The sequence below is a fragment of the Ursus americanus genome, chromosome 9 (genome assembly GCF_024610735.1).
Source record: "Ursus americanus isolate L20-20 chromosome 9, mUrsAme1.1.p, whole genome shotgun sequence".
Taxonomy (NCBI): Eukaryota; Metazoa; Chordata; class Mammalia; order Carnivora; family Ursidae; genus Ursus; species Ursus americanus.
This window is the reverse complement of record NC_142135.1, coordinates 1,815,124-1,837,430: the sequence shown is the minus strand read 5'-3', so window position 1 is coordinate 1,837,430 and position 22,307 is coordinate 1,815,124. Positions and strand designations below refer to the sequence as shown.

The following is a 22,307-nucleotide window of genomic DNA, read 5'->3' as shown; positions in this document are numbered from 1 at the left end:
CTCCAGCCTCACACTAAGCCCTGACCTGGCCGCCTGCTGAGCCCTGACCCCTGTTACTGAGCCCTGACCGGGACGCCTGCTGAGCCCTGACCCCTGTTACTGAGCCCTGACCGGGACGCCTGCTGAGCCCTGACCTCTGTTACTGAGCCCTGACCTGGCCGCCTGCTGAGCCCTGACCCCTGCTACTGAGCCCTGACCTGGCCGCCTGCTGAGCCCTGACCCCTGTTACTGAGCCCTGACCCCTGTTACTGAGCCCTGACCGGGATGCCTGCTGAGCCCTGACCCCTGTTACTGAGCCCTGACCGGGATGCCTGCTGAGCCCTGACCCCTCATTACTGAGCTCTGACCCCAGAGCACACTAAGCCGTAATTCTAGGGCCTTATTCTCTGCTCACTGGCCCTTTCTCCTATTCTTTGCAGAACTTTGTGCAGATCGTCAGCAACCTGCTGGCAGAAGAGAACCGGGACAAGTGGGAGGAGGCCCAGCTGGTACGGACAGCAGTTTGGGGCCGTGGTCATCGCAGCAGGGTGGGCACAGGCGTGCCTGCTTCCTCCCTGGGGCCCCGGCTAGCCCAGGTGGGGCCCTGGGTTCGAATCCCAGCAGGACCTCTGAGCTGGTGTGACTCCCCATCCACCAGAGGACGGTAGCTCACCTGGGGGCTCAGTGGTGGGTGTGGGAAAAGGTGTTGGCCACGTGGTATGTGTCGGGTTCTCTGGGACGTGGTCAGACTCCCTTCCTCCTGGACTGATCTAGAACCTGTCACCATTCCTGACCCCAGGACAATAGTCAGCGTAAGGACCGTGGGTATCCAGAGACCCCTGCCTTGTCCCCAGGCTGGACACCCCCCCACGAGCACGGCAGCCTCTCTGAGGTCAAGGTTCTGCCCCGCACAATGGCGGTGGATCTCAGAGGTCCAACCCTGCTCCCCGAGTTGGGCCCGGAGCCTCTTGGTGCTAGGGGATGGGCGACAGGTGCAGGAGCAGAGGAACGGGAGGGCGGTCCCAGGCTGGGTGGGCGGCTTCAATGACACGCTCATTTCCCTCTGTGGTCCCCACTGGCTCTGAGGCTCCCTGACCCCCAACCCCACCCTGTCTCCAGATGGGTCCCAATGCCAAGGAGCTCTTCAGGCTGGTGGAGGACTTCGTGGGTGTCATCGGCTTCCGTATGAAGGACCTGCGAGACGCGTACCAGGTCACAGACAACCTGGGTGAGCCCCTGCCCGCTCCGCTGACCCCCCGGCCCTCCCCATAGCCCTGGGCGGCCCTCCCACCTCGGTTTCCTTGACCAGACGCCCTCCTTGGGCCCTCCCTGCGCCTTCGCACAGACGCGGCCCCAAACCCCGTGTGGACTATGGCCCGATGGGACCCCGGAGAGGGACCACAGGGTGTCTCAACCCAAACAAGGTCCTGCAGCCCTGACGCCTGGGACACAGCAGGAGCCCCGGGCCAGAGCCGGCCCTTGCTGGCACCTGCAGTGCTCTCCTTGCACTGGGACTGCCCGGAGGGTCCAAGGCAGGACCTTGCAGCCAGCACATCCGTGCTCTCCACCCCCAAGTGTCTCGTTAGCGGGTCTCCGGCGCCACCCTGCGCAAGAGCACTGACCAGTCTCTGAGATGGGACAGCCACCAGTGCTTGCCTCCTGGGGATGCGGAGAGCCCCGATCACCCCACCCATCCTGCCACACACCTGCAGCTAACGGATTCGGTGGTGGTCGTCACCCCACACACCCCCACTTACCTCACACCCCAGACCCACACCCCATCCACCACACACTCGACACCCCACACTCCCCGCACCCCACACTCACACCGCACACACCCACACCTAAACACCATCCTCTATACCCCACCCCACACCCCCATGCCCTACACACCCACACATCCTTGCCCCACAGACACCTACATACCCCACACCTCTCACGCCCCACGTGTATGCACACACAGCACGCACACTTCATATACCTACACACCCCGTATGTCTACACGCCAACAGCCCACGTCCCCCATAGCCCGTATACCGGGCACTCAGAGAGATGGGCCCCATCTCTGTCCCTAGGTCCTCCTATAGGGATGGTGCCCTGGTCTCCAGAGTGGACCACATGGGGTCTGCCTGACATTCGTGGGCTGGGGGGAGGGGGACTTGGAGACACTGGGACCCCCCACCCCGAGTCCTGTGCTCTCAAGCCCGTGTCTGCCACTTTGCCCCCAGGGATGCCCTGGGAGGTGGGGTGTATTCCCTTTTGTAGAGCAGGCAGGGAGGGGGGCTGGGCCCCAGCACCCCAGGGAGGAAGGGGGGCCATCAAGGGGACACTGCTCTCCCTGGGGACCCCTGCATGGCCACAGACCTGACCCCAGAAGCTGCCTTTGACCCCTGTGGGGCCACGGGGGCTGAGTCAAAGCCTGGGTCCTCACCGTGGCAGGGAGCTCCTGCTGGGGCTGGGGGTGGGGGTCCTTTGAGGACTTGGAAAAGGCCAGAAGATTGCCCAGTCGGGGGTCCCTTCTGAGCCACGAGCTCCCAGGGCCAAGGCTCCTGGTTACACAACAGCTGTCTATGTGTCTCTGTCCCTGTTGTCTCTGGACCGGTCCCTCTGCCCCAGTCCTCAGCATCCATAAGCTCCCGGCCAGCGGAGCCACGGATATCAGCTTCCCCATGAAGGGCTGGCGGGCCACGGGCGACTGGGCCAAGGTGCCGGAGGACAGGGTCACCGTGTCTAAGAGTGTCTTCTCCACGGGGCTGGCAGGTGAGGGGCCCCAAACTGCGGGAGGGGCCCTCACAGGACACTCAGGCCCTGGGGTCTGAGGGCCCACCCCCCCAGAAGTTTCCTTCTGGAGTTTGGCCTGCTGCCTCAAGGGCCAGGGCAGCCTTCATTTCTTCTCCGTGTTCCTGAGGTCGCCCTCTCCTCCAGGAAGCCCTCCCTGCCCTTCCTGCTTTTGGAGGCTCCTAGGCAACCTTTGCTGAATGCACCAATGGACCTGGTCCTGGCAGGGAGGGAAGGGGTAGGCCCAGGAGCACACAGGAGCCAATTCTGGTTCCCGGGAAGGGAAGCGTGCCCTGCCTGGCCCCCAGCCCTCAGGGGTCACTTAGGGGGACCTAGGCAGCCACCCCAGCTCTCCGACTGTGGTGCTGTGTGTATGATGGGGGTGGACACGACCAAGGAGCCTGGGCCTCCTCCCCGGGGACATGCACTTCCCGCACTGGAGCGAGGCGCAGGCTGCAGCGGGCGGGAGAGGGTGACCGCCGTGCCCTCTTCCAGAGGCTGACGACTCGTCTGTGTTCGTGGTGGGCACCGTGCTCTACAGAAACCTGGGCAGCTTCCTGGCCCTGCAGAGGTGGGAGACCAGCCGTCCGGGAAGGGATGCGGGCACAGCATGGGCCGGTGGGAGGTGTTCAGGGGAGGGGCCGGGAGTTGGGCCTGGGCCCAGGGGAAGCCTCGCCCCTGCGGCCCCCTGACACGGCCTGCTGGCTCTGCCCCAGGAACACGACCGTGCTGAACTCCAAGGTCATCTCGGTGACCGTGAAGCCCCCGCCCCGCTCCCTGCTCACACCCTTGGAGATCGAGTTTGCCCACGTGTACAACGTGAGTGCCCCCACGTGCGCACGGCTGTGCGTGTGTGCTTGACTCCTCCCACCTGATCCCGCGTGGATCCCGCAGCCTTCTGGGGTCTCACTTTCGCCTGCCACTCGCATCGCTGAACGATAGAGGGGAAACAGGCTCAGAGAGGTGTGGTCATCTGCCCAGGCTCACACAGCGGTGGACGTGGGAGGCAAAATTCAACCCACCGTGCAGCCACGGCCCAAGCTCCAGCGGCTGTGCCCGGCCCTGGTCGGCCTGGTTTCCTCGGAAGAGCCATCCCCTTCTGAGAAATGAGTCTGTCCCGGGCCTCAGAGTCCTGCCGTGCCCTTCTCCTCGGGGCTGTCCATCGGGCCTCAGAGAAGCCAGGGCCAACATGTCCTTTGGACCCGTTGAGAGCCTGGAAGCCCCGGGTGTGAGCGGATGCAGCTACCTAGCCCGGACATAGCAACGCCAGGCCGCGAACGCCAGGCCAGGGCCGTGACGAGAGCTGGCCCTGCTCTTTCCCACCGTGTGGCCTTGGGCGAGTTGCTCGGCCTCTCTGTGCCTGGGCTCTCTTCCTTGTCAGATGGGATCTGTAGGCTTGGTGGAGAACTAACTCATTCCCACCAGTGTCCAAGAGTGCCCCGGACCCTGCCGCTCTCCCTCCCGCCCAGGACAGAGCTGTCTGCTGAGGCCCAGCCTGGGCCTACCTGCAGGGCCCCGCGGGAGGTCTCCCTGGTATGCCAGTTTGTATTACGCCAGACTGGCTGCCTGGGCACCCGAGATGGGCTTCGGCCATCGTTGCCCAGCCCCACGTGGGGAGGGACGAGAGTGGCTTGAGGGCTGGGCCAGTGCCTTCCCCGCTCCGGGCCAGTTTCCTCCTCATCAAGCTCCATCTCTGGGGATGACAGCACAACCAGAATGCCCACCTAGCACGCCTACGGGTGGCCTCCCGCAGTGACCCTTGGGCGGGCCTGTAGGGAGGGCACGTGATCCTAACCCCCCCCCCCCCCGCTCTCTCCCAGGGCACCACCAACCAGACCTGTATCCTGTGGGATGAGTCGGATGTGTAAGTTCACATGGACTTTGTGGCCTCGGGGCCTCCAGGGTGGGCTCAGGGGAGGCTGGCCCATGGGGAGGGTGCAGTTTCAGGTTTGAGGCCGTGTCTTCCCGTCCATCCGTGTCTCGCGTGATCCCTCCCTGCCACATCTGGCTCTGAGGCAGCTTGGAGCCCACCCAGCCCGCCTCCCACCCCTCCCAGAAAAGAGCTATGCGAAGGGCCCAAAGTGGGAGCGGCCTCCAGAGGAGGGGGGTCAGAATTTGGGGACGTGGGGCGGGAAAGAGCTTGGCGCTGGATCCTGCTGGGTCAGGTAAGCCTGGTGGGAGCTAGGCCTTCCCCATTGGGGAGGGTGTGGTTGGGAGGTTGGGCGTCATTGTCACCACCCGTCGCTGTCAGCGCCGGCGTCAGGTCTATCCCTTAGACCTCCCTGCACCCCTTCCCCGGGCCGGCCGGGAGTGTGAGTGTGCACAGCCTGGCCCCCTGAGCCGGGGGACACGCAGCAATCCTTGCGCTCTGCGCAGGGCAGGGATGAGTGTGTGTCCTGGGAGGTCAGGAAGGCTCCTACCACGGCTGACACTCAGAGAAGGGGGTTGAGGCAGAAGAAGCACAGTTTGAGCAAAATCATGGAATTTGGGGAGTACAACTGGGATGTGAGGTGTGGCCAGGAAGAGCGGGTGGCCGGGGGACAGGCAAGATGGGGCTAGTTTGTGGGGGCTGTTGTGTCAGGAACTATGGAAGTTGTTGGGATGGGATCATCATCTACCCACCCCCCATGCATCCCCCATCCATCCCCATCCACCCCCACCCACCCCATCCACCCCATCCCATCCCTGTCCACCCCCGTCCACCCATCCATCCCATCCATCCATCCATCCAACCCCACCCACCCATCCACCCCCATGCATCCCCAGCCACCCATCCATCCCCACCCATCCACCCACCCATCACCCATCCACCCCATCCCCATCCACCCCCACCCACCCACCCATCCACCCCCATCCATCCCCATCTACCCCCGTCCGCCCCCACCCATCCATCCATCCATCCATACATCCACCCCCACCCACCCACCCATCCACCCCCATCCATCCCCATCCATCCCCGTCCACCCCCGTCCGCCCCCACCCATCCATCCATCCATCCATCCATCCATCCCCCACCCACCCACCCATCCACCCCCATCCATCCCCATCCACCCACCCATCCATCCCTGTCCACTCCCATCCATCCATCCCCCACCCATCCCCATCCACCCATCCATCCATCCATCCCCCACCCACCCACACACCCATCCACCCCCATCCATCCCCATCCACCCACCCCATCCACTCCCGTCCACTCCCACCCATCCATCCATCCATCCATCCATCCCCCACCCATCCCCACCCACCCATCCATCCATCCATCCATCCCCCACCCATACCCACCCACCCACCCATCCACCCCCGTCCACCCCCACCCATCCCCATCCACCCATCCATCCATCCATCCCCCACCCATCCCCACCCACCCATCCATCCATCCATCCATCCCCCACCCATACCCACCCACCCACCCATCAACCCCCATCCACCCACCCATCCATCCCCGTCCACCCCCACCCATCCCCACCCACCCACCCATCCACCCCCATCCATCCCCACCCACCCACCCATCCATCCACCCACTCATTCTCCAGTGATTACCGATCACAGACAAGGCACTTCTCTATCAGGTTTTGTCCTCAACCTTGTCCTGTCTCCAGTGAGGAGGGGCAGTAAAGCAGGACTATATAGATTCCTATGAAAATGTCAGGTCATGCCACATGCCAAGAAGTGGAGCTAGATGGACCTGGTGGCAGGTGGGGTGAAGTGCCTTTTAAAGCAGGTTCATGGGAGCCTCCCTGAGGAGATGATGTTTGAGCAGAGGCCTGACCTAGCACCGTGCACGTGGGTGTCTGGAGACAAGCATTTTGGCAAAAGAGACTGGCGGTGCCAGGGCCCTGTTCTGAGGGCACGCGGGGCCTTTCGTCGGGGTCCACTGGCCTTTCTCGCTCTGGGCCTGGGGCGGCAGCTGGGCTGGGGGAGGGCTGGGCGACCTGCAGCCCTGGCAGGTGGTCCTCTGGCTTAGGTCGTTGCCCTGCTTTTCTCTGGGTTTTACAGGTGTCATGGCCTCTTGGTATAAAATGGGGTGTCTGAAAGACAAATGAAAGAAAAAGCAAGGAAGCAGGCCCACATGCTTGCCGTGGCCCAGCCAGCCCCTCGGAGTCTGCATTCCCAGTCCGCCGGGCTGTGCTGTGGCTTCTGGTCCGGCCATCGGGCCCTTCCCCGTGGACTAAAACCCCCTCCCCCCAGGGGCTGTCCAAAGGCTGCCTGCAGCCCGGGCACACGGTTCACCCCGACTGGAGGGGCCTCCCCTTTCTCCTGACAAACACCAGCACCCTTGCTCCGCCAGCTCCGCCCACATTTCTGATTGCTTCCTTGACGCCCCATCCCAGCACAATTTAAGCTCTTGGAAGTAAATTGCTTTCCTGAGAGGTGGGATTCATCCCCTTTGGCCTCCCTGGGCAGCAGCTGTGGGAGCTCTGGCCAGCCCCGTAGGTCCAGCTCACTGTCCTGGGGGCCCTCGTGTGGCCGAGGAGGACCACATGGCCGACCCTGTGCTCCAGGAGCCTCCACTCCCCATCCTGCAACCAGGTCCCCACTTCTCACCTCTGGCCGTGAACTCCACCTGTCCTTCCTCTCTTAGCTGCGGGAGGCCTGCCCACAGTCCCAGCGTGCCCCACCCACCCCTGGTCACCTCTGGATGTGCGGGATTGTTAAGGTTTCCGTACCTGGGGGCCCAGGGCCCCGAGGACAGAGGGAAAGCGCCAGTAGCTGTGCTGTGTTTGAGGTGCGCCCCGGCAGCATTCGCACACAAGCCCCCTGTTGGGTCTGGGCATGGCCCTGGGAGCCCAGTGGCCCTGTGTCTGCCGCCTCTGAGAAAGCTGCGCCTCCTAAAGGCCTGTGACTCAGCGGACCGCTCGAGAGTGGGGACTGAGGCACCTGACCCATGACTGGGCAGCCTGGGACCCACGGGGGAAGATCGGAGGCTGCGTTGCTGTGGTGGAGGGAGCTGGCTCTGCCCCCCACACCCACCCCTGTTCTGCCCTGGACACCTCCTTCCATGGCTGGGGGGGGGAGCTCCTCACCCCATGAATGGGCTCAGAGGAGCCCAGGGTTTCCTAGGTGACCTGACATAGGGTCCAGGGACAGGGCCCCAAGTCTGCTTCCACCTGTGACCCAGGACCTGCGTCTGTGTTGGCATGGACCTGTGTGTGTGGAGGGGGGAGGGGATGAGAAAGATTGTCACATATGTGCAGGACTGTGGGTGGAGGCTTGGGGGAGAGGGAACCAGTGACCATCCGCTGAGAAATAGTGATTTTTCCATCCATGACTGTGATCCCTAACAGAACCCTGTCCTGATCTCAGAAGGAGCCTTGGCACAGGTCACCTGCTGAGCCCTGATCCCTGGTCACATACTGAGCCCTGATCCCAGTCACACACTGAGCCCTGATCTTTACAAAATACTCAGCCCTGACCCTGGTCACACACTGAACCCTGACCCTGGTCACCCTCTGAGCTCTGATCCCGGTCACACACTGAACTCTGATCCCGGTCCCACTCTGAGCCCTGACCCCGGTCCCACTCTGAGCCCTAACCCTGGTCACATGCTAGGCCCTGACCCCGGTCCCACTCTGAGCCCTGACCCCGGTCCCACTCTGAGCCCTAACCCTGGTCACATGCTAGGCCCTGACCCCGGTCCCACTCTGAGCCCTGACCCCGGTCCCACTCTGAGCCCTGACCCCGGTCCCACACTGAGCCCTGACCCCGGTCCCACTCTGAGCCCTGACCCTGGTCACTGACCCCGGTCCCACTCTGAGCCCTGACCCCGGTCCCACTCTGAGCCCTGACCCCAGTCCCACACTGAGCTCTGACCCCGGTCACACTCTGAGCCCTGACCCCGGTCCCACACTGAGCACTGACCCTGGTCCCACTCTGGGCCCTGACCCTGGTCCACTCCGGGACCTGATCCTGGTCACTGACCCCGGTCCCACACTGAGCCCTGACCCCGGTCCCACTTTGAGCCCTGACCCCGGTCCCACTCCGGGCCCTGACCCCGGTCCACTCTGAGCCCTGACCCTGGTCCCATTCTGAGCCCTGACCCTGGTCCCACTCCAGGCCCTGACCCCGGTCCACTCCGGGCCCTGATCCCGGTCCACTCCGAGCCCTGACCCCAGTCCCACTCTGGGCCCTGACCCTGGTCACACTCTGAGCCCTGACCCCGGTGCCACTCTGGGCCCTGACTGTGTGTCTTTTCTGGAATCCGTTGAGCATGTTCACATATAATTATACGTGTGTCATATGCTTGCAGGGCCACCTCCTCTTCTAGACACATGCGACAGTTGACCATGTGACATGCTCGTCTTAGAAAAACTGAGTCAGAGGCTTCCACCCACAGCACAGACCCTCCACCTGCCTCGCCCCAGTTACACACACATTTCCACACGAAGCCTCCACACCCACACTTGACAGCTCTGTCAACACCGGGCCCTTGCAGCTCCCTGGAGCCCCGCTTGCCCCAGATGCCCGCGTCAAATGGTCGAATTCCCCCTCCCAGCCAAAGACCCCAATCACCAGCTCCGGAACCCCAGCTGGCAGCATGGCTCGGTGCCCTTCCCCCGCAGCACTACAGCAGCCTGGCCCTGGCAGTGAGGCCCAGGAGCGGGGGTGTTAGGGAGGGGAAGGGGGGGTCCCTGCAGAGCTCCCAGCCGTTCGGGAGGACGGTGGAGGATGGGGAGCAGAAAGGACAGACTGGTGGTGACAGAGCTGATGAGGGCCCAGAGCACATCCTGGGCCCGGGTCCCGTGGTCCCGAGAAGCCAGCTCCTGGCGTCTCCCCCACGGCGGCTGCCGAGTTAGAGCGTAGAAGGCAGAGCTGGTAAGATTCTGGGAGACCGTCCACTCCGCTGACTTGCAAGTGGGGAGCTGGGGCCCCGCGTGCAGGGCGGGGGCAGGGACTCCCCACCTGTGCTCCTCCTGCGACACCAGCGTTTTGGGGGTGCGTGCTGGGGGCCAGCCCTGTGAGGGCCCTGGGAAGGGCAGGTCTCCGTGCTCCCGGGCCCACACGCACATCGGCCGCGCAGCCTCTGGAAGTGCCCCGGGTGGGGGGTCTCTCACTTGGTGGCTCTTTGCGCCCTTCCTCTCTGAAGCGGAGCCCGCAGGGTGGACGCTGGGACAGGCCGGCGGAGGGGTGGGGTCCTGCACACTCTTGAAGCCTGACCCTACCCCAGGCTCTTCAGACATGCTTCCTGGCTGACTCACACAGGCTTGCATCTGCAGAGGAGACAGGCCCAGAATGCCGCCTCGCCAGCCAGGGTCGCCCTCGGGTCTGTGCTGCTGACCCCAGCCCTGCCACACAGGGACGCTTGGGACCCAGGCCGGGCCCTCCCCTGGGGCCCCCGCCCGAGTGTGTGTCCCGGTCCCTTTAAGAGCCTTGCCCCCATCCTTGGTTTCCTTGGAGAGGGCAGTGAGGGGCAGGCGGTGGGGGGGGGGGGAGCGGAAGGGAGAGTTGGCAGGGTCCCTAGGTCCCTGTCAGCGGCTGGTTCCCAGGCGGCGTCCTCCCACGAAGGCTGGTTTCTGATGGGGGCAGAGGAGGCGGGCAAAAGGGAGATGGGGGAGAATGGCCAGACCACCCCTGCTCCGCAGCCCTAGACTCTGCCCCAGGCCCTTCCCCAGTGCCCTTCCCTTCTCTGAGTCTCCCTCTACTTTGTCGTTGGGGGGGGCAGGGGGCTGGCGCAGCCCCGCTGGAGACTGCCTTCTCCTGCAGGGGCTGCTGAGCCCAGGCCTGCCCGTCTCCTGGCAAGGCTGGGAGCTGGAGAGGGCAGACAGGTCACGAGGTCATGGCACCCCCCCTCCCCCCCGCTTCCTGGCTGACAGCCCGGCTCCCCCAGCCACTGCCTCCACCCCATAGTCCCCCTCGCTGCCGCCCCCCTCAGGACAGCGGGGCTCTTGGCCCATCTGTGCCTGTCCCCTGTGCCCAATTCTGCGGAGGCCTCAAATACCACCTGCTCTGAGAGGCCTTCCAGCCCGCTTTCCTGCACCCACAGTTCTGTCCCCTCCTTCCAGCTCAGACCCCAATGAGCAAGAAGTCTGTGCATTCGTGTGTTTCCTGCCTCCTGTGTGCCCCTCCCCCTGCAGAATGGGGGCCCCAGGGCAGGGCGTGGGTCTTGTCCACTGTCCATGCATCTCCCCTGACAGGGACACACAGTGAGCCCCCAGGAGGTGAACAGAGACCACTGGACTATGTCCCATTTGAGGGGGCCCCTCATCCTCAGGGGACTGGGGATTTACCCGTTCACTCCTTCCCTGCATCCAGTCTGCCCAGTGGGGTCTGAACTCGGTGACAGGGTCCCACTGTTGAGGTGCCCCCATGCCACCCACCCAGCAGGGTATCCACCAGGGTGAGCTCACCCCCTCACCACTCACATTTGGGATGGGAGGGGTTCCCCAGGAGGGTGGGGGCCAAGGAAGGTGAGTCTGCCCTGGACATGGCTCCAAGTTGTCCTCACTGGAGTGCCCGCTTGGCCTGGTGTGTCCCCAGGCTGGGGGGGGGGGAGATATGTCTGTGTGGGTCCTCTAGCCACACTTGGCTGGTTAGGAGAGCCCCTCGCTCCAGGTCAGGAATCCCTGGCTCTGCTCACGCTGGCCGTGCAAGCCCTGGCCTCAGTCTCCCTGACTGTACAATGGACAAGTGCCCACCAGCACCCAGTCTGGGAAGGTGTCACCAGCCCCCCAGCCCCCACCGGGCTCCTCCCAGGCAGAGGATGGCACTGCCAGTTGTGGCCCAGAGCTGGCCCCGGCCCCACCGCCCACCCCTCCCCTGACCCTCTCCCCTGCTCTCCCCTCTTACTCTGCTGGAAAAGCACGCCAGCCGCTCCTGGCCGGTGACAGGCCTGGGGGGCAGGTCTGGAGAGGGGGCTTCGGCAGAGGAAGGGGGGTGGTCTGGCCAAGAGCACGGTGGGGTGTCAGAGATGTGCACAGGGCCTGGGCGTGTTGGTGCGGAGGGCGCATCTGGGGGTGGGGGCCTTCCCTGGGTGGAGCGTCGGGGCACACGGGCCTCCTGGTGCTGTGTGTCCAGCTGTGAGCAGGTGCCCCTGCGTCTGTCCTCTGGCATCTCCACACCCGCAGGTGGGCGGGGATGTGGCCCTGGGAGCGTGGCGTCCACAGAGACACTAGGGTCAGGGAGGGGAGGCCCCTGAGCTCTCAAGATCCGCTGGCAGAGTGGGACGGGCGCCGGGTGGCGTGGGACCGGCTCGGTGTCAGGGGACGCCCGTGGGGTGGGAGATGGACAGGGTGGCTGTGGGTGCAGACTGAGTCAGCTGTGTTGCTTGTCCTTGGTCATGGGGCCGAGCGGCCAGAGGCCTTGGAAGAGGGGCTTGGACTGGGCTGGGCCGGGGCCATCAGCACCCGCACCCCACCGGCAGCACCCCCAGCCCACGGGCTCTGCCGCGTGAGCCTGTGCCAGGCTCTGGCTTGGGGAGGGGGGCAGGCAAGGAAGAGGAGCCTGGAGTTGCCCTCAGGGAGGAGGGGGTGGACCCACAGGGAAACCAGTGCTGGGCGCTAGGACGCTGGGCGGTGCCAGGAAATGGGGGAGGGGGAGGAGGGGCTAGGGGGCTGCCCCGGGGTGAAGGGGGAGCAGCGGTTTTGTTGGGCTGTGTTAGTGCAGGAAGGGGTGCACGGGGGCACAGCAGGGTCTGTCTGGGCAGCACACAGAGTTGCTTTAGGATGCCGGCAGGGGTCCCATTCACCCGTCCGTCTGTCCTTCCATGGGCACCGTGCCGGCACTCTGCATTCGTCGTGGTGCCCACCCATAGGGCGTGCTCACCCCACCAGCACTTCGGCTCCACTTCATCCCCCTAGGAGGAGGGCTGAGCTGTGCACGGACATCTGTTCCTGCAGGGACAGCCCTGCCCGGCCCGCCCGCTCAGACCCTGTCCTGCCTCTGTCCCCGTTCTCCCGGGAGCCTCGCTGCCCACTGCCTCCCAGGCCCAGCCCACACCACAGGCTGCTGGGCCTTTGCCCACGCGATCCTGGAATTGTCGTCCACCCCTCTCTCTCCAAGGCCAGGCCTGCATGTCCGGAGTGCCCGCCCCGGGCCTTGCCATGAGCCGGTGGCTGAGCAGGTGGGAGGTGCAGGGCTCTACCTGCAGCCGGCCTGGCCTCAAATCTTGGCCCCGTTCCTTACTAACAGGGTCACTGTGGGCGAGCCCTTTTGCCTTCTTGAGACTCAGTTTCCACATCTGTAAAACTAGGTTGCTGCAGTGCTGAAATGAGGTGATGGGTGTCGAGTACAGGCCATGGAGTGGGCAATGGTCAGCAAGTAGGCGCCATCCTTGCCCCTCCTCCAGGAAGCTTGTGGGAGAAGTCCCCTCGCTGGCCTGCACCGTGCCCGGTGGGGAAAGCACCTGCCTCGGGGCCCAGGGTGAGGGGCCAACACGGGCTGGGGAGAGGCTTCCTGGTTCCCCAGCTGGAGCCCACTGGGAGGCAGGCAGCAGAGGCCCTCTGGGCCCAAGCGCAGCACGTGCAAAGGGGCTGAGGCAGGGGTCCGAGGGCTGGACTTGAGGGGCGTGTGGTGATGTCCTCCCTTGAGACGCTTGCTTCCCTCTGCTGCGGGTGCGACTACTCATTTTCTGAGGCAGAAGGCCTTCATCCCACTCCCCAGGCAGCCGGGGGCCTTGTGCCCCTGCAGGTGGCACTGGGGACCAGTGACGCTCATCTGCAGGGAGGTGATGTGGCTTGTGGGAGGGCGCGACGTGGAGCAGACGCAGGAAGGACTCCCCAGGGGTCAGTGAGGCCAGAGGGACTGCGGCTGCCCATCCTCCCCTCTAAGCCTCAGTACCGAGGCGGCAGGAAGCAGGGCATGGTGGGATGACCTGGAGGGTCCCCGAATCTCTGGGCCTCTAGGAGTCAGGCGAACTGTGAGATGTCTGGAAGGTGGGGTGGCGGTCAGGGGTGTGGCAGGCAGTGGTGACGGTGTGGCTACCTGCGTGCATTCTGTCATGGGTGACGCGGGACCTTCTGTAAGACAGGTTCCGTCTACACAGCGCCCCAGGCACGGCGGGCACTGAGGAGTGCTCGCTGGTGAAAGCCGGCATCAGTCCTGGCGATGGTCACGGTGCTGGTTCTGAGCAGGTGAGGTGGCCACGGTCAGGACACTCACGGTGGCGGTGACGCCAGTGACCGTGAAGGCACCGCGATGATGGGACGGTGCTGTCGATGCTGTGGCGGCGATCGTGCAGTGGATGGTGTTGGCGCCGTGACGGGTGTGACAGTGGTGATGGCAGTGGCACCGGGTGTGTGACTGACGGCGCGGATGTGGTGAGGGTGCTGCCGGTCGGTGCTGGTGCGATTACGTGATTACGTCATTCTTATGGGGGTGCTGGTGGTGGCGGTGACATGGATGGAGTAGCGCGGTGGCGCTGGTAGTGGCGTTGCTGATAACGTCATGGCGGTGGCAGCAATGGGTACGTTGTTGGGGCGTCGATGGTATTGTCGGTGGTGACATTGTCTTGACCTTGGTGGCTTCAGGGGCGGCTGTGAGGGTGCAGGTAGTGGCGACAGGGGAGGCGGTGTGGTGGCGGGCTGAGCTCCGAGGGAACACAGCCACGGCGCGGGCGGTGAGCCAGACCACAGCAGTCAGCGTCAGATGCCCCCCAGAGCGGAGAAGACGGAGTGGGAGAGCAGAGTGAGGCCGGGAAGGCTGTGGCAACTGGGAGGGCCTCTTGGAGGTGAACGGGCTGGGCTGGCTGTGGCGGGTGGCCAGGTTTGGGATCAGTTAGAGTCAGGGGACGGAGGCAGGCCGGGGAGGTGCTTCCTGAGCGGATCAGTGAGCGCACCCGCGGAGGGTGTGAGGGCGTCGAGGCAGTGGCCCCCCAGTCGGCAGGGGTGGGTGACAGGATGGGCAGAGTTGGCCGGAGGGGTACCGCGGGAAGTTCCAAGTGGGGTGATGGGCTCAGGTAGGGTCCCAAGGGTGCAGGCCTCTGAGCTGGGAGGGGTTAGCGGGTGGAGCGGGGTCAGCAGGATCCCGGCCCTCCCACGTCAGATCACTTTCTTGCAGGGCTGGGGGGGCCCAGGTCCCACCCTCTCCCCGGGGGCCCTGGTCTGCCCAGGGGGGTGGAGGGGGTGAGGACAAGAGCCCGGACCACGGGGAGGGCCAGGTTTCCAGGCGGGGACAGGCCTGTGGCTGGAAGCACTGACTCAGAGTGTGGCTGGCGCCAGGTGGGAGCGAGGAGGCTGGCTGTAGGCACGGTGAGCAACGCGAGGAGCCACGGAGCCTCCAGGCATGGAGTCACGACGCTCAGACCCTGTCCACACCGGGAGAGCCAGCCCCACGAGCAGGAACGCAGGCCTGAAGGGGCGCGGGGCCCACCAGGCAGCTCACTTAGCAAGACCCGAGTCAGGCAGGTGTCCCACCCCCAAGGTCCACAGGTCACAGACATCAGGGTCCCCTCGGGACGACAGGTGTTGCCCCCAGGCCCTGAACCAAGATAGGGTGGAGCTGACCTGGGCCAAGCCGTGGGGAAGCAGACACGACCTGCCCTGCGGGGGGTCTCACGACCTGGTGGCCAGCTGAGGTCTGGGCACAGAGGGGAGCTCAGGGAAGCTTCCCAGGGGTGGCAGTGGTTCTGGGGAACCCTGAAGGACCAGGTGAGTCAGCCAGGGGACAGGAGGGCATGTGGTCAGAGGCACTGGCCAAGATCAAGGCCTGGAAGCAGAACACGGCGCCTGTGTTCTGGGTCACCAGTGGTTCCATCTGGGCTGGCGTGTGCAGGCGGGTCCAGCAGGGCCAAGGGAGCCTGGGAGTTCTGATGAGCTCTGGCTGCTGGGTGAGGTAGGACCCAGGGAGAGGGGTCCCAGCACAGAAGCAGGGCAGGACCTGATGGAGGGGCCTGGTGCAATGCTCAGGAATTGACAGGCTATCCAGGCAGGCTCCCTGGAAGAGGAGACTCAGCACAAACCTTGATTTATGGCTCAGAAGTCAATAGGCGGAGGTGGGAGGTGGGCCTCCTGACGGACGAAGTGTGGTTTAGCAGGGCCTCTGCCTAGGGTGATGGATTTGGGGAGCACAAGCGGAGGCCAGCCCATTGAGGATCTTGAAGACCAGGCTGGAAAGTTTTGAGGGGCCTCTAGAAACCCTGCCTGCAGAGACACTCTGCCCGCTCCCGGTTCCCCATTGGGGTGTGCTGTGCCCACTCCGGCTTTTTTCTGTTGCGTGGGAGGCTACCTATGAGTCATTCACACTCCAGTGGGAAGTAGCCCATCAAACCCCGGGGACCCTGACGGTTCTGGTCCCGTAATAGAGCCGCTTCGTGGGCCGGCAGGAGGCATCGTGAGTGCAGCGAATGCCCTGGTTCGGTGGGTGGACGGGTGGACGGGGGGGCGGCGCTCAATGCACCCTCTGTGCTACTGTCCCCTGATATACCACGAGCGTGCCGGGCCCATGGGCAGTGCGTCCCCATGTCCCCCTCAACAGTGTGCCGGCTGAGGATTTGTGCCCACATCACAGGGGAGGCAGCGCCCAGCGGCTGGGAAGGAATCTGCCCGGAATGGAACCAGTTCCCCCTTCTTGGGCTGGGCACTGGCCAGGTCGTGGGGGGCAGGGGTGCCACGGGCTGAGCCTCCTCCCAGGGTCTCTGAAGCTCCGTGGCTCCCACCCACCCTGGGCCGCAGGGAGGTGCCTTGGTGGCACTGCCTGAGCCAGGCTGGGGACCAGGCCCATGGCTGATGGCAGCCAGCTTGTCTTCTCTGAGCTGCTCTTGCCTGGGACATGGGGACAGGCAGCGGCCCTACACTGAGTGCAAAGTGGGAGATAAGGTGGGGGTTTGTACTGGGAGCTGGGGTCCGCAGCCTGAATGTGGCCAAAGGGGAGCCCTTGAGGGGCAGAGTGGTGAGGTCAGGTCAGGGAGGCTGGACGGGTTCCTGGGGCCCTGGGGGTCTCTCCGTGAGGAGGGGGCCGTGGGAAGTCTGAGCAGAGGACGACAAGTCCTGGCACGTTTCCTGGCACCTCCTGGGAGGACGGGTGTAGGCTGGTGGGGCAGCAGACTTGGTGGGGGTCCCAGCAGGTTAGTGCCATAGAGGGGTGAGCAGCAGTCAGCCTTATGCAAGGAGCTGCTGCCTGGTCGGCTGTAGGTGTGGGGGGGAGCAAGGGCGGAGGTGTCGAGGTTCCGATCGTGGTGGAAGTTTAGAGGGGCAGAGGGGCTGGCTGCCCAGTCTGGGCTAGTGCCCCACTGGTGTGCTGGCACCAAGGCGAGCAGGCTGGGCCTGGTCCTGCCCTTCCAGAGGAGGGTGCAGGAGAGGACCCTGAAGCCGTGAGCAGAGCAGAATGTACGGTGGGAGGACCCCAAAGATGGAGGCTGTGGGTCAGGGACGGCCTCACTGGGGAGCCCGTGGTGGCCTGGAGGCGAGCCAGCCTGGACTCCCAGCAGGTCAGGTGGTGTGGTCAGTGAGGCATGGCTCTGCCCTGGGAGCCCTGGTCTGATGGGGGAGGCCCGGCCCTTTTATGGGAGCCCTGATCTGGGGGGTCCAGGGGCCCCCTCAGCCTCCCCTCAACTTCGGCAGGGCGGGACTCCCGCTCTAACCCCTGGGTCCCCCTGCCCTCCTGGTCCTGGCAGGTGCCCCTGGCCGGGCTCCTTCTCTCGCCCTGGACCTAGTGAGGGAGGAAGAGCAGGTGTCATGACCCAGATTCCTCAGGCCTGGGCTCGGGGAGGTGGGGGGCTGGCTCCATGACCCAGATATTCCAAGTTTCGGAAGCTCAGACGAGAGGCAGCAAATGCTATGCACAAGAGGAGAGAGTGACCTGTCTGTGTTGCAGAGATGGGGACCGGTGTCCCTGGAGCAGGGAGGACTTCGGTCAGATGTGGGGAAACTTCCAGATGTTGGGGTATAAGAGGATGCATCCTAGAGGTTTTCCTGAAAGGACTGAGACTTCCCTGGCCTTTCCCAGCTCAGGGGGTGCGTAAGATGCCAACGGGCGTGCTCGGGTCAGGGCCCACCCGTCCGCCTGTCCTGCAGCCCGTCAGTCCTTGGCTGATGTGCAGCACAGCCGGGAGGCTTGGCTAACCACCTGAGCCCCCTGCATGGACTGAGCTCTTTCCCTGGCCCTGGGGGGTGGAGGGTGGGGAGGGACGCTCAGGCAGGTCACCTCTCTCTGCTCCGTGTCTCAGGTTATCCTTGCGGATCCCTTTCAGGTCTGTTCTTCAGAATCCAGTGGTCCAGAGGTTGTAAGCCGGGAGCAGGTGTCAGATAAGGACGGGTGCTTATCTGCTGGCCCTGCTGCTGTCTTGCTGTGTGGCCTTGGGCAAGAGTAACCCCCTCTCTGAGCCTCCGTTGCTTTATCTACAACAGTGGAGCTGAGGGCTATTGCCAAGCTTCAGTGACAAAATGCACCAGAAGCCGGAAGCCGTTATCACTGAGGTGTGGGAGGGAGCAAGGAGAGGGTCCCGGTCCCTGTGCTGCGTGTCCGGCGCCCGAGCGTGCTCCCCTGACACGGGCGACAGCAGCCTGTGGGAGTCAGGGAGAGGTGGGGCCAAGGGCGCCCGCACTGCAGTCCTGCAGGGTCACGGTGAGCCCCCGCCCCCTCGGTGCAGGTCCAGGCAGGCACCTTCCAGAGTGACCACCAGCTGCCTGCCTCTGGGACTGCCAGCCCGAGCAGCCAGTTCTCTGGCCCAGGGGTGGACGCTTTCCTGTGCCCTTTGTGGCCTGAGGCTGCAGGGCAGGCAAATTGGGCAGCAGCCCCCCTGTCCATCCCCTGCTCTGGGAGGTCAATAAGCTGATTAGCGTCCTCCTCAGGAGCCCTGCGGGGCCGGCCACCTGCCTGGGCTGGCATTCTCCCAGGAGGTGGCCTGCAGCTCTCAGCCTGGCGCCCTGCAGACCCGCCAACGCTGGCTGGAAACCGACCAGGCTGCCGGCCCTGGCCAGCCTGGCTCCCCTCCCCCCAGGCCTCAGGGTGCCGTCCCCTCCTGTCCTCCCAGGCAGGAGAGCCGGGTTCCGGATGCCCCCACCCCCTGCTTTGCTCAGAGGAAGGGAGCAGAGGCAGCGGCCATGCCTGAGTGGTGAGAAGCATAGCTGTGATTTGAACCCAGGACTGGCTGGCCACGGACTCCTGCTCTTACAAGCAGCTCCAGGGCTGATGTCCCCGGCGAGCTGTCAGCTTGAGAGAGGAGTGGTCTGTAGGACTCTTTCTCGGGGCGGGCGCTGTCGGCATATTCTGGTCTGTGCCGCGTTGGCTGGCTCAGCGTCTGGTCAGCAGCTTGTGCAGGTGGGGCGGTGGCCGCATACACAGCTCCGGGCATGAGGACAGGGCACTCCTGGTGGGAGGGGGGACACAGGGCAGTGGCGGGGACTGGGGTCGGCCAGGGCTTAGCGCTCTGTGTCCCTGTCCTGCGTGGTGCTGGGGGATGGAGAGAGAGAGAGCTGGGGTGCGCCAGGGCACCCCAGCGAGGCCCTGATAAACCTCTGGCCAACGGTGTGGGGAGGACCAGGCTGGACCTGGGGTATCCCTGCAGTTTCAGGACTCTCCAGGACCCCACACTCCCTTTGAGTTCCTTCCGTGGTCCTGGTCCTGGTTCTGGTTTGTGGTTAGTGGTCTTTCCTTCTCCGGAGGAAGGAAGAGGAGAAGGGGTCTCTGGTGGAACCTTACCAGGCTTTGACTGTGGTTCCGCTCCGTGCCCCTTTGTGACTCCTGGCTACCTCCGCATTTATTTATGGAAGGCCCCTGACACGGAGCTTTGAGCTCCCCGATCAGGGAGCTTTGGGCCCCGATCAGGCCACAGTGCCTGTGAGAGGGACATGCTCTCTTCCCCTGAACTCTAGAGACAGAGCAGGCCAGCTGGAGCACGGGGTGGGGGGTAGTTCCAGGGCCACAGAGCCCCGATGCACCCCGCAGAGCCTGCACCCTGCAGAGCCTACGGCTGGCTCCTGGGCCTTGAAATTCTGCCTTGCTGCCACTGTGACCTCGGCTAGCCCCCTTGGGCCCCAGTTTTTCTCCTCTGTATAAAGGGGGCAGGTCCTTCCCTGAGGGAAGGGAATCAAAAGAGCAAGGATGTCCGGGCTTCCGGCCCAGCCCAGAATATATCCCTTCTCCCCGGGGGCCTGAAGCTCAGAGCGGGGGTTGTGTAACATCTCCAATGCAACAGAACCCGTCTGGGGCTCTCAGATCCCTGCAGCTGGTGATCCTGAACATTCCTGGAGATGCTCACACGTGCACACAAGCACCGTGCAGGGTGCCGCACGGGTGTGTGCTCACTTCATCCTCCCCATCAGAACTCAAGAAGCAGGAGCTAGCGGTGAGGGTAGGGGACTTCCCGAGGTGACACAGTGAGGAGGTGGCCAAAGCTGGTCGTTTGCAAACCCAGGTGTTGAGCAGAAGTGCCACTCCCAGGTGTGTGTGTGTGTGTGTGTGTGTGCACGCGCGCGCCGGGTCAGGGCTCCTGTGGGGAGAGCACTGGGCAGGGAGCTGCTCAGCCCCCATCTGCCAAGCCTGCAGAAGGGCTAGGGTGAAGCAGTCCTGGTGCCGGCCCTGGAAGGCACTCGGCAGCCTCCTTGTGCTGGGGCTGAGAGGCCATGAAGCTGCAGCTTGATTCTAGGGCAGGTCCTGGCAAGACCCTTACTGCAGAGACCTGGAGTTTTCCCCTGAAGTCCCGAGAGGAGGCGTGGGGTCTGAGTTATCTGGGGGAGAGGGCAGGCCTTTTGTGGCCCTGGATTCACAAGACCACTCCCAGCTGTGGATGCCGAACTGCAGGATTTCCATCTGGCCTCTTTAGACCTCCTGGAGCCCCGTCCCCACACCCCTAGCCAGTAGCCCCCAGGCCCAGCACCCCCCCTCGCGGCCCTCCATGGGCACCCTCTGCAGGCTGAGACGAGGCAGGCCCAGCGCAGGGCCATGTGCGTGGCTGGACACCCCTCAGTTCCTGGACAGGCCGGTCGGCCGTGCAGGGTGGGGGACTTGGATCCACGGGCACCGGTTTGCGGAGCGGCGGAGTCTTCCAGTCCTGGCGTTGAAATGGAAAGGCGCAATCATGGCTCTCTAGACAGCGGGGAAGGCTGTTCTGTCCCCCGCCTGGGGAGGCGGACGCCAGGGGCGACCAGCCCGCGGAGGTGGATGCGGGGGCGGGGGCGGTCCCAAGGTCACCCGCGCGGCGCCCGGCTCCGGGGCGGAGGCGGCACCCCCCCCCCCGCACCCCTCCCGGCGCGCCCCCGCCCCGCCCGCCGCCCCCGGCTCCGCTCGGCTCGGCTCCGGCGCGGGCTCCGGCTCCGGCTCCCGCTCGGGCTCCGGCGCTGGGGGGCGCGGCGGGCGGGGCGCTCGGCGGGCGCGGGGCCAGGGCTTGGCGCCCCGCGCTCCCGCGACTCGCTCTCCCGTGGCTCGGCGGCGGCCATGGGGCGCGGGGCTCCGGGGGCCGGCGGCGGGGCGGGTGCGCGGCTGCGGGCGCAGGTGCGGGCGCGGGCCGGCGGGGACAGGGGGCCTGGCGGCCGGCAGCCCGCCGCTCACGCCGCCCCTGTCCCCCCCACCAACCCCGTGTGTCCCGCCCCCCAGGCCCTCCTCCCCCGCCCCCCCGCAGCTCGGGCCCTGGTCGTGGCGCGGCTGCCGCACGGTGCCCCTCGACGCCCTCCGGACGCGCTGCCTCTGTGACCGGCTCTCCACCTTCGCCATCTTAGCCCAGCTCAGCGCCGACGCGGTGAGACCCCGGCCGGGACGCGCGCGGGGGACGCGGGGGGCGCGGGGTGGGCGCTTCCGGCGCAGGACCGGCGCGGGAGGGGCTGGACCCACCCCTGCCCGGGTCGGTGCGCCTGGCCGCCCCCGTGGCCTGGCGGCCGGCCGGCCGCTAGAGAGGATGGGTGGGAGCTGGGCGGGTGGCAGTGTGGAGTTGGGGACTGCCCCCACCCCCGGGACTGTGCACCCCCCTCCCCCAGGGACCGATGGGTGAGTCTCCCCCACTCTTCTTGGGGGCTTGGGACCTTGGAGGGAACGGATCCTCAGGGGAGCCAGGCAGGCTGGGCCCAGTCTTTTGAGGACTGGGGGAGGGCTTGGCCTGGCAGAGCTGGCATACCCCTTCACTTGGTCCGTGCTCCCCTGAGCTGGAGGACAGGACCCTGGCCTGCCAAGCAGAGGGAGGGGAAGGAGCTGCCACCTTGCTGGGAGACCTTTCCCACCCTCCCCAAGTGGAACCTGGTCTTTGGAGGCAGCCATGTCCCCAGGTCTGTGTCCTGGGGTGGCTGAGGGTGCTGGATCTGGCCCAGGTCCACAGCTCTGCTGGGGAAGGCCCCATCATCTCAGGGGCCTCCTTTTTGTTCCCGTGATTCTTGTGGGGGCTGCTGGTTTCTATGGCGACGGCATCTGGGGCCAGCTCCTGGGCTGGGGCCCTGGGTGCTGGGCTTGGCCCGCTGGGACTGATGGGCTGTCTCGTCCAGGGCTGAGCTCCACTCACGGGTCCTAGGAAGCCCCCCCACAAGCCACTGAGCGCCTTTCCCCCCACCCAGGAAGGAAAGGGGCTGGGGTCTTCGCTCACTGAGACCCTGGGTCCAGGCCCAGCATAGAAGGATCATTGAGCAGCAGATGTGGAAGACAGACTGGGGAAGGGGATGCAGCTTTCCTGGATGGTTGGGGTAGCTGGCCCTCAT

The 22,307-nt window shown here is 65.1% G+C and overlaps 1 protein-coding gene across 6 annotated transcripts in view; it reads left to right on the top strand.

Moving 5' to 3' along the window:
- Nucleotides 1–22,307, top strand: part of ADGRB1 (adhesion G protein-coupled receptor B1) — a 79,985-nt gene that overhangs the window by 30,195 nt on the left and 27,483 nt on the right. For all 6 annotated transcript variants that reach the window (XM_087864551.1, XM_087864550.1, XM_087864549.1 and 3 more), the window contains exons 12-18: nt 420–488; nt 1,099–1,207; nt 2,596–2,739; nt 3,253–3,328; nt 3,474–3,576; nt 4,578–4,621; nt 21,223–21,364. In XM_087864551.1, the coding sequence (XP_087720677.1) occupies nt 420–488; nt 1,099–1,207; nt 2,596–2,739; nt 3,253–3,328; nt 3,474–3,576; nt 4,578–4,621; nt 21,223–21,364 (687 nt within the window). The remainder of the gene's footprint in view (nt 1–419; nt 489–1,098; nt 1,208–2,595; nt 2,740–3,252; nt 3,329–3,473; nt 3,577–4,577; nt 4,622–21,222; nt 21,365–22,307) is intronic.